The 11,402-nt window shown below is 41.6% G+C and overlaps 1 protein-coding gene across 1 annotated transcript in view; it reads left to right on the top strand.

Moving 5' to 3' along the window:
• The window catches only part of C5 (complement C5), a 58,239-nt gene that overhangs the window by 39,167 nt on the left and 7,670 nt on the right, over window positions 1–11,402 (top strand). The window contains exons 25-40 of the mRNA XM_018564651.1: window positions 431–643; window positions 724–799; window positions 1,537–1,696; window positions 1,999–2,094; window positions 2,864–3,041; window positions 3,670–3,875; window positions 4,090–4,242; window positions 4,458–4,520; window positions 5,466–5,548; window positions 6,546–6,705; window positions 7,008–7,103; window positions 7,873–8,050; window positions 8,679–8,884; window positions 9,099–9,251; window positions 9,467–9,529; window positions 10,475–10,553. Of these exons, the coding sequence (XP_018420153.1) occupies window positions 431–643; window positions 724–799; window positions 1,537–1,696; window positions 1,999–2,094; window positions 2,864–3,041; window positions 3,670–3,875; window positions 4,090–4,242; window positions 4,458–4,520; window positions 5,466–5,548; window positions 6,546–6,705; window positions 7,008–7,103; window positions 7,873–8,050; window positions 8,679–8,884; window positions 9,099–9,251; window positions 9,467–9,529; window positions 10,475–10,553 (2,163 nt within the window). The remainder of the gene's footprint in view (window positions 1–430; window positions 644–723; window positions 800–1,536; window positions 1,697–1,998; window positions 2,095–2,863; window positions 3,042–3,669; window positions 3,876–4,089; window positions 4,243–4,457; window positions 4,521–5,465; window positions 5,549–6,545; window positions 6,706–7,007; window positions 7,104–7,872; window positions 8,051–8,678; window positions 8,885–9,098; window positions 9,252–9,466; window positions 9,530–10,474; window positions 10,554–11,402) is intronic.

Raw genomic sequence — 11,402 nt, 5'->3', positions numbered from 1 at the left:
GTGTTGGTGTTATCTCTCCTTTTAACCCCAAAATGGCATGTGTAATTAGTATTGTTAAGAAGCTGTACTAATATATATTTCACACTGTCCCCTACCGTTTCATGCCACCAAAGTCTTAAAGTAAAAGACCATCCAAAAAACATTTTTTTAGTATTGAGTGGGATGAGGAAGTGAGGATTGCAAATGTTTTTGTTGCTGTCTGTGCCTGTTTGTTGAGATTTCCTTTCACTTCAGTGTCCCATTGACACCCTGTGTATGAGGATGTGGTTAGGAGTCACCAAGAAAAGGAATAAGAGGAAATCTTCACAAAGGAGACACAAAGAGCATGTAAAACCTGACCAAGAATCTCACCCTTGCAAAATGTACCTGGAGTTGGACTTTAACAAAAAAGTGTGATACATCCTCCTTTCGTTCTTGTCATGGACTACAGGAAACATACTGGGAGAGGTGATAGACATGATTGTGAGTGGGAATAGCATACAGACTCTGGTCAACCTTCCGAAAGGCAGCGCAGAGACGGAACTGATGAGAGTGGCGCCTATCTTCTACGTTTATCATTATCTGGACACCAAGAATGAGTGGAGCCTGCTGGGCCCTAACACCTTCATGATTCAGATAGAAATGCAGAAGAAGCTAAAGGATGGTAATTGCACTCATCGCTGTGTTGTGAGTTCCCTGGTACTTGTCTTCCATATCCATGCCATAATCATTTCTTCCTTCCAGGAGTTTCCAGCATACTCGCCTTCCGCAATGGGGACCATTCCTACAGCTTGCGGAGAGACAGCGACCCTAGCACCTGGTATGGGATAGGGATGTTATGATTTTTTTTACTACAAAAAATGCTAATGCGCAAATAAACCTAAAAACATAAGAAGAAAATAGTGAATAATTGCCACTGTTCTATCTAGTTTCTCATGTACCGAGCACACAAAGATCTGGACACCAAGTGGTCCAACATTCAACCTAGTTTACCTCAATCCCAGTATAATCTATTGCAGCCACATCACAGACCTGCAGGCATATTAGAATGTGATCGCCGGGATCACTTGTACTAAACGAGTGGCAGCTTCCCCGCTCTACATTTAGCCCTGCATACCCAAAGCAGTGTTAAATGTAGGAAAAAAACTGCCGCCCCTCTACTCCCTGCCGCCCCAAGGCCAGGCCTTGGGGCGGCGTGGGAAATCCGGCCCTGTTTACATCCGACTCCACATAAAGCTAACATAGAACCAGTAAATTCAGGTTTTTTCCTCCTTCGTAAGATGAAAGAAAAACAGGATGACAAAAACAGCGGTGACATCTGTTCTGAACTGCTCTGATCAGCAGGAACTCTGGACACACGAGATTATTATTTAAAATAGTGACATGCAATCTGAAAAAATATTACATTTGTATCATTAATTCAGACACTGACAGACTCGGAACAAACATGTTACGGTACATTATCTAGTTTGTGAAATGTTGCATGTTCAAGCACTCTCTTGTTGACAAAAGGATTCTTATAACAAGGGCTGTGATCACACTCTATTTTTGTTCCAGGTTAACAGCCTTTGCTCTGCGCACCTTTGGAGAAATTCAGAAATACGTATCCCTGGATCATATGTCTGTGTGTAACAGTCTCATCTGGCTGATTGAGAAATGCCAATCCAGAGATGGATCCTTCCAGGAAAAGTCCTCAACAAACCTTGTCAAACTACAGGTGACAAAACACCCGCAATAAATCCTTCACTACACAGGGGAAGAGTGACAGAAAGCTGTAGAATAATTGCAGATGTCTCATAAACTCAGAAATAATCTATCGATCTATCGATCTATCTATCTATCTATCTATCTATCTATCTATCTATCTATCTATCTATCTATCTATCTATCTATCTATCTATCTATCTCATTTTCTCATTATCTTACTACCTATTTGTCTTCCTATATCTGTCTGATCTACCCATCTTATACATAAATAAGGACTTGTAGCAGTTATTTTCTCTACCGCTTGTATTTCAGGGCACAATTCCCAGAGAGGCAGCTGAGAAGACTCTGTATCTGACAGCATATGTCATAATTGCAATACAGAAATCGCTCCACATGTGTCCACTCAATGTAAGTCCACACCAGAGGATCACAAAGAGACTAGCGACAATCTCTCCTATTTGACGGGCAGCTAAGCATAAAAGATGTAATAGCTTAATGTTTCTTTGCTTTTTTTCCAGTCACTGCACCCTTTAAAAGTATGCGAAATCTCAAAAATGTTAAAAACTTAAATGTAACTGTAAAAAAGGATGTGTGGTCTGTCCAAAATCCATACCAGACCCTTATCCCAGATAGGGATCTGGTATAGATTTTAAGGGGGGCAAGCAAATCAGAAGCCCCCTTCACATCAGAGCCCCCATTTCACATTACAATCCTGTCTTTTATATCAGAGTCCACCTTTACATCAGGAATCCCTTCCTTTCACATCAGAGTCCCCCTCTCACACTAGAAGCCCTACTACACATAAGACCCCCCTACTTTGACATCAGAGTGCACTCTTGACATCACAAGCTCCCCTTCACATCAAGAGTTCTCTTTACAGAGATAAAGTAATCTTTCAAAAGTGAGGGTAAGCCCCTCCATTGATAGTAGTCACTTGAACATGTACCCCCTTAGAAGATATCCCTATATACTTCCAGTCACAACTGTAGATTAACCCTTCTACACTCCATCAAAAAAGGGTTTGGATGGAGATACACTTTAATTTAGCTTTAGTGGTCCTTTTAACCCCCAACTGCCATATTGAAGTACTTATTATTATACACTTTTGTAGTTGTTTTTTTGAAAGTGTCTGTGTTTCTTTACTATGTGTGTAATTACTTATTTTGTTGAATCCCAGCAAATAAGCAACGCACTGGAACTCGCCATAGACTACGTCTCCAGACAGGCCTCCAGCGCACAGACCATGTACACAATGGCAGTCTGTGCATATGCTCTCCATATTTCAGAGTCAACGCTACAGAGTAAACACCAAACAATTGCGAAAATAAAAGGGGAGGCACTCACCAAAGGAATCAGTAAGTTAATGTTACCCTCATCATCAGTATTACTATGTGTGTCTTGGTCAGAGCTCCTCTACACAGGTGTTAAGAGAATGGGAAAGCATGCTCACAGGGAACATTTATTTTTTCTTCCATTAAAAAAGTTTATTAGGTGTGAGAAAGAAACAACAAATCAAATGTTATTATGTCAAAATAATCTGTCAGAGCCAGGGCTCTGCCAATAAAATGTCACTCAAAGGAAGGTACTCTAACTGCTTTGTTCTGTAATTGATTTTCCACAGCACAGATGCTGATTGCACTGCCTGCTACTACATTTGCCATTTTAGGTTAAAGGAAGTCTTGTGGTGGTAGTATTCCGCCATGGGATCCAGACAGGAAACCAGATGTCTATTCAAAATTTTCCACTTTATATTTAATATGTCCTTTTTTAAATAAAAACTCTTTCTATGCATCACCGAGAACTACCGGTATTGCTAACTCCTTCACGTGAATCCACTTTATAATGAAACGCCATTCATTTGAGACCATTTAACAATCCCTCTGAGCATAAAGGGAGTGAAGTGGGAATCCATGGCCCACTCGATGTGTCTTGAAATCATTTTCAATCTTGTTCAGTAGATGATCTTATGTTTCTCATTTGTAGGTTTTCCACCAGCCTATCGATATTGGAAGGATACGCTGAACAAATTTGACCAGGTCACACCTAGTGTGGAAACAGCAATGATGGTGGAGACGACAGCTTACACTCTGCTGGCTATACTGAAATCCGGTGATTATGAATATGCCAAACCGGTTGCACGTTGGCTGAAGGAGCAGCAGCGGTACGGCGGAGGATTCTTTTCAACACAGGTATGAACGTCATTGAATCACCAAACAGTTGCTTGATGATTTTTACTAGGGGTGGAGAGACCATCAGCAGATGGATACCACTGGGCATATTCAGGGCAGCACAAGGAGAAAAGTGCAAAAGAGGACCTATATTTACATGAGAAGTGCAAACGTTCTGTATACATAGTATGTGACACTGAGTGCCACCAAGTAATACCTATTCTACTTTATTCAGGATACTGTCATGGCCCTAGAAGCGCTGACAGAGGTTGGCATCTTGGAGAAGAAGCTCAACTTAAACATGGATGTGACAGTCTCCTACAGAAGAGCCGGGGAGTTCAAGAACTACCGGTTGACCGAAAGGAATCCATTCACAAAACCTGTTGAGGTAGGCCATGACAGTTCAGCAGCTTCATCCTCTTGCGGTATAGTCATGTGACTATACAGTGCCAAGTTCAATTAACGGGGGATTATGGCAGAAAGGCAGAGCTGGTGGCCATGATGGTTCAGCAGCTCTACCCTCCCACAGAATAGCCATGTGACTGTTTCCTCTCTGTTAGTGGACTGTCATCTATATAATGGATGTTTTTACCTTCCCTACAGGTTCCCATTCTAGAAGATCTGATTATCAGTACAAGGAGCGCCTATGGTATTGCTACAGGAAATGTATGTACATACTGTATTAACACCCTGTATTAAACAGTGTATGGAAGATTTATTTCTGGTGTGCAGCTTCTCTTTTTACACTTGGATTCAATGCCTGTCCGGTTGTGGTGAGCTCTTGGAGCCAGCACCCAACAAGCAGATGAGATCCTCGGACTGTGGAAGTGGATGTGAGCAGTGTATTTTTTGTGTGTGATTGGTTGCAAATAAATAATCTTTCTTCAAACATGTAGGTCAAAATGTGTTGTGCTACATTTCTTTGGTCACGTCGGTAAAATAGATACCAAACATGTCAAGCCCTATAATTGCATGCGCAATTTCTATTGTTTTAAAGTTTTTACTGCTCATCAGTTCAGTGTCAACAGTGATTCATGGCCCTAAAAACTCTGGCGGGGGGGCGCACACTTCCCCAGCACCATATAAGCGATTGGATAAGCGAAGCGGTTCTTGCAGTACTGAGGTCCTTGGTATGTATCTCAGCCAGAACACTATCTGAGTGGAGTGTGGATGTTTTCCCTGTGCTTGTGTGGGTTTCCTTCCACACTCAAAAAACATGCTGGTAGGTTAATTGCCCTAGTATGTGTGTACAGATTGGCTATGCACATGTGTTATCACATTCTGCATGCCAGTTTCATTCTTGTGTGCATGGAAGGATTGAGAAAAGACCTGGTGACCTACCTCAAAAAAATTGCCAAGATGGTGCCCATACGTATGTCCAGGAACAGACAGCCACCTCCTCTGCTTGGATGGCACAGAGCTCTGAGCACTAGACTTCATATAAGACATCAGTTAGTCATTAAAATTATTAGAATTCCCCAGAAATACCTGTGTATAAAGAGCTGTCTGTGTATACCAGGCTATGTGTCTTATCTGTTTCCTGGATGAAGAAATAATCATCTTTTGTATGTGCCCAGGTCACAAATAACAGCCACCATTTGCATCTTGCAGGTGAGGACCGTCTATAACATCATTAGCCCCCCTCAGGAAAACTGCCGGTTTGACCTGAAGATTCAGAAGAAATTACCATGTATGTAATAGTTTCATCCTGCATACATCCAGCACTATTCCAGATGCTAACACTGAAACTTTAATGGAGGCCTACTGTTTCTATGGAAGAAATAACAGAAAATGCTATATACAAAATATTGGTGGAAGCACATATAGTATATTTGATTTGGAGAGAAGGAGTACATTGCCTTCACATGATTCAACATTCTACATATTTGTCTAATGATATATTTGCAACCAGTCATAAGATTTTCTTGTTTTTTGGATTAGATTTTAAGGGATACAATTGCATGCTTTCATGGTGTCAGTGGCTACTCCTGGCTATAGTACCAGCATGACCACCATGGGTGGTAGGTAGATATGTTTACAGATGGTGCAACTTTTGCTTCCAAGCTATCTGAGTTGCAGTATATTTGGGTATACGCAATGGCCAAAGCCCCACAAGGATAACCTCCATCTGGGGATCCAGAGGAAGACAAAACATGCAGGTCCCATTTTACCCTCATAGTGGGGAGGAAATTTCCTTGGGTAATAAAAACAAATGAATTAACGGCATTGGTCAATTCCATTAATGAATCTTATAATATCAGTTGAAGACACCATTTTTAGTAGCACATTATCTAATCTACACGTACCGTATATACTCGAGTATAAGCCGAGTTTTTCAGCCCATTTTTTTTGCTGAAAAGTGCCCCCCTCGGCTTATACTCGAGTCAGCGTCTTGAGCTGGTCAGGTTTCTTCTTACTTACCTCGCCGAGCGTTGCGTCACTGCTGCTCCGGTGGGCGGCGCTCCGAGCGGGGTCATCTGGCAGTCTCCGGGTCCTAATTTAGGTGGCCGCAAAAAAAAAAAAACACCTGCAGCGGCCATTTTGTATCATTAATTCAGACACTGACAGACTCGGAACAAACATGTTACGGTACATTATCTAGTTTGTGAAATGTTGCATGTTCAAGCACTCTCTTGTTGACAAAAGGATTCTTATAACAAGGGCTGTGATCACACTCTATTTTTGTTCCAGGTTAACAGCCTTTGCTCTGCGCACCTTTGGAGAAATTCAGAAATACGTATCCCTGGATCATATGTCTGTGTGTAACAGTCTCATCTGGCTGATTGAGAAATGCCAATCCAGAGATGGATCCTTCCAGGAAAAGTCCTCAACAAACCTTGTCAAACTACAGGTGACAAAACACCCGCAATAAATCCTTCACTACACAGGGGAAGAGTGACAGAAAGCTGTAGAATAATTGCAGATGTCTCATAAACTCAGAAATAATCTATCGATCTATCGATCTATCTATCTATCTATCTATCTATCTATCTATCTATCTATCTATCTATCTATCTATCTATCTATCTATCTATCTATCTCATTTTCTCATTATCTTACTACCTATTTGTCTTCCTATATCTGTCTGATCTACCCATCTTATACATAAATAAGGACTTGTAGCAGTTATTTTCTCTACCGCTTGTATTTCAGGGCACAATTCCCAGAGAGGCAGCTGAGAAGACTCTGTATCTGACAGCATATGTCATAATTGCAATACAGAAATCGCTCCACATGTGTCCACTCAATGTAAGTCCACACCAGAGGATCACAAAGAGACTAGCGACAATCTCTCCTATTTGACGGGCAGCTAAGCATAAAAGATGTAATAGCTTAATGTTTCTTTGCTTTTTTTCCAGTCACTGCACCCTTTAAAAGTATGCGAAATCTCAAAAATGTTAAAAACTTAAATGTAACTGTAAAAAAGGATGTGTGGTCTGTCCAAAATCCATACCAGACCCTTATCCCAGATAGGGATCTGGTATAGATTTTAAGGGGGGCAAGCAAATCAGAAGCCCCCTTCACATCAGAGCCCCCATTTCACATTACAATCCTGTCTTTTATATCAGAGTCCACCTTTACATCAGGAATCCCTTCCTTTCACATCAGAGTCCCCCTCTCACACTAGAAGCCCTACTACACATAAGACCCCCCTACTTTGACATCAGAGTGCACTCTTGACATCACAAGCTCCCCTTCACATCAAGAGTTCTCTTTACAGAGATAAAGTAATCTTTCAAAAGTGAGGGTAAGCCCCTCCATTGATAGTAGTCACTTGAACATGTACCCCCTTAGAAGATATCCCTATATACTTCCAGTCACAACTGTAGATTAACCCTTCTACACTCCATCAAAAAAGGGTTTGGATGGAGATACACTTTAATTTAGCTTTAGTGGTCCTTTTAACCCCCAACTGCCATATTGAAGTACTTATTATTATACACTTTTGTAGTTGTTTTTTTGAAAGTGTCTGTGTTTCTTTACTATGTGTGTAATTACTTATTTTGTTGAATCCCAGCAAATAAGCAACGCACTGGAACTCGCCATAGACTACGTCTCCAGACAGGCCTCCAGCGCACAGACCATGTACACAATGGCAGTCTGTGCATATGCTCTCCATATTTCAGAGTCAACGCTACAGAGTAAACACCAAACAATTGCGAAAATAAAAGGGGAGGCACTCACCAAAGGAATCAGTAAGTTAATGTTACCCTCATCATCAGTATTACTATGTGTGTCTTGGTCAGAGCTCCTCTACACAGGTGTTAAGAGAATGGGAAAGCATGCTCACAGGGAACATTTATTTTTTCTTCCATTAAAAAAGTTTATTAGGTGTGAGAAAGAAACAACAAATCAAATGTTATTATGTCAAAATAATCTGTCAGAGCCAGGGCTCTGCCAATAAAATGTCACTCAAAGGAAGGTACTCTAACTGCTTTGTTCTGTAATTGATTTTCCACAGCACAGATGCTGATTGCACTGCCTGCTACTACATTTGCCATTTTAGGTTAAAGGAAGTCTTGTGGTGGTAGTATTCCGCCATGGGATCCAGACAGGAAACCAGATGTCTATTCAAAATTTTCCACTTTATATTTAATATGTCCTTTTTTAAATAAAAACTCTTTCTATGCATCACCGAGAACTACCGGTATTGCTAACTCCTTCACGTGAATCCACTTTATAATGAAACGCCATTCATTTGAGACCATTTAACAATCCCTCTGAGCATAAAGGGAGTGAAGTGGGAATCCATGGCCCACTCGATGTGTCTTGAAATCATTTTCAATCTTGTTCAGTAGATGATCTTATGTTTCTCATTTGTAGGTTTTCCACCAGCCTATCGATATTGGAAGGATACGCTGAACAAATTTGACCAGGTCACACCTAGTGTGGAAACAGCAATGATGGTGGAGACGACAGCTTACACTCTGCTGGCTATACTGAAATCCGGTGATTATGAATATGCCAAACCGGTTGCACGTTGGCTGAAGGAGCAGCAGCGGTACGGCGGAGGATTCTTTTCAACACAGGTATGAACGTCATTGAATCACCAAACAGTTGCTTGATGATTTTTACTAGGGGTGGAGAGACCATCAGCAGATGGATACCACTGGGCATATTCAGGGCAGCACAAGGAGAAAAGTGCAAAAGAGGACCTATATTTACATGAGAAGTGCAAACGTTCTGTATACATAGTATGTGACACTGAGTGCCACCAAGTAATACCTATTCTACTTTATTCAGGATACTGTCATGGCCCTAGAAGCGCTGACAGAGGTTGGCATCTTGGAGAAGAAGCTCAACTTAAACATGGATGTGACAGTCTCCTACAGAAGAGCCGGGGAGTTCAAGAACTACCGGTTGACCGAAAGGAATCCATTCACAAAACCTGTTGAGGTAGGCCATGACAGTTCAGCAGCTTCATCCTCTTGCGGTATAGTCATGTGACTATACAGTGCCAAGTTCAATTAACGGGGGATTATGGCAGAAAGGCAGAGCTGGTGGCCATGATGGTTCAGCAGCTCTACCCTCCCACAGAATAGCCATGTGACTGTTTCCTCTCTGTTAGTGGACTGTCATCTATATAATGGATGTTTTTACCTTCCCTACAGGTTCCCATTCTAGAAGATCTGATTATCAGTACAAGGAGCGCCTATGGTATTGCTACAGGAAATGTATGTACATACTGTATTAACACCCTGTATTAAACAGTGTATGGAAGATTTATTTCTGGTGTGCAGCTTCTCTTTTTACACTTGGATTCAATGCCTGTCCGGTTGTGGTGAGCTCTTGGAGCCAGCACCCAACAAGCAGATGAGATCCTCGGACTGTGGAAGTGGATGTGAGCAGTGTATTTTTTGTGTGTGATTGGTTGCAAATAAATAATCTTTCTTCAAACATGTAGGTCAAAATGTGTTGTGCTACATTTCTTTGGTCACGTCGGTAAAATAGATACCAAACATGTCAAGCCCTATAATTGCATGCGCAATTTCTATTGTTTTAAAGTTTTTACTGCTCATCAGTTCAGTGTCAACAGTGATTCATGGCCCTAAAAACTCTGGCGGGGGGGCGCACACTTCCCCAGCACCATATAAGCGATTGGATAAGCGAAGCGGTTCTTGCAGTACTGAGGTCCTTGGTATGTATCTCAGCCAGAACACTATCTGAGTGGAGTGTGGATGTTTTCCCTGTGCTTGTGTGGGTTTCCTTCCACACTCAAAAAACATGCTGGTAGGTTAATTGCCCTAGTATGTGTGTACAGATTGGCTATGCACATGTGTTATCACATTCTGCATGCCAGTTTCATTCTTGTGTGCATGGAAGGATTGAGAAAAGACCTGGTGACCTACCTCAAAAAAATTGCCAAGATGGTGCCCATACGTATGTCCAGGAACAGACAGCCACCTCCTCTGCTTGGATGGCACAGAGCTCTGAGCACTAGACTTCATATAAGACATCAGTTAGTCATTAAAATTATTAGAATTCCCCAGAAATACCTGTGTATAAAGAGCTGTCTGTGTATACCAGGCTATGTGTCTTATCTGTTTCCTGGATGAAGAAATAATCATCTTTTGTATGTGCCCAGGTCACAAATAACAGCCACCATTTGCATCTTGCAGGTGAGGACCGTCTATAACATCATTAGCCCCCCTCAGGAAAACTGCCGGTTTGACCTGAAGATTCAGAAGAAATTACCATGTATGTAATAGTTTCATCCTGCATACATCCAGCACTATTCCAGATGCTAACACTGAAACTTTAATGGAGGCCTACTGTTTCTATGGAAGAAATAACAGAAAATGCTATATACAAAATATTGGTGGAAGCACATATAGTATATTTGATTTGGAGAGAAGGAGTACATTGCCTTCACATGATTCAACATTCTACATATTTGTCTAATGATATATTTGCAACCAGTCATAAGATTTTCTTGTTTTTTGGATTAGATTTTAAGGGATACAATTGCATGCTTTCATGGTGTCAGTGGCTACTCCTGGCTATAGTACCAGCATGACCACCATGGGTGGTAGGTAGATATGTTTACAGATGGTGCAACTTTTGCTTCCAAGCTATCTGAGTTGCAGTATATTTGGGTATACGCAATGGCCAAAGCCCCACAAGGATAACCTCCATCTGGGGATCCAGAGGAAGACAAAACATGCAGGTCCCATTTTACCCTCATAGTGGGGAGGAAATTTCCTTGGGTAATAAAAACAAATGAATTAACGGCATTGGTCAATTCCATTAATGAATCTTATAATATCAGTTGAAGACACCATTTTTAGTAGCACATTATCTAATCTACACGTACCGTATATACTCGAGTATAAGCCGAGTTTTTCAGCCCATTTTTTTTGCTGAAAAGTGCCCCCCTCGGCTTATACTCGAGTCAGCGTCTTGAGCTGGTCAGGTTTCTTCTTACTTACCTCGCCGAGCGTTGCGTCACTGCTGCTCCGGTGGGCGGCGCTCCGAGCGGGGTCATCTGGCAGTCTCCGGGTCCTAATTTAGGTGGCCGCAAAAAAAAAAAAACACCTGCAGCGGCCA

The sequence above is a fragment of the Nanorana parkeri genome, unplaced genomic scaffold (assembly GCF_000935625.1).
Source record: "Nanorana parkeri isolate BGI_ZX_2015 unplaced genomic scaffold, ASM93562v1 scaffold770, whole genome shotgun sequence".
NCBI lineage: Eukaryota > Metazoa > Chordata > Amphibia > Anura > Dicroglossidae > Nanorana > Nanorana parkeri.
Note: the sequence above shows the minus strand (reverse complement) of the source record. Positions and strands in the feature narration are given on the sequence as shown.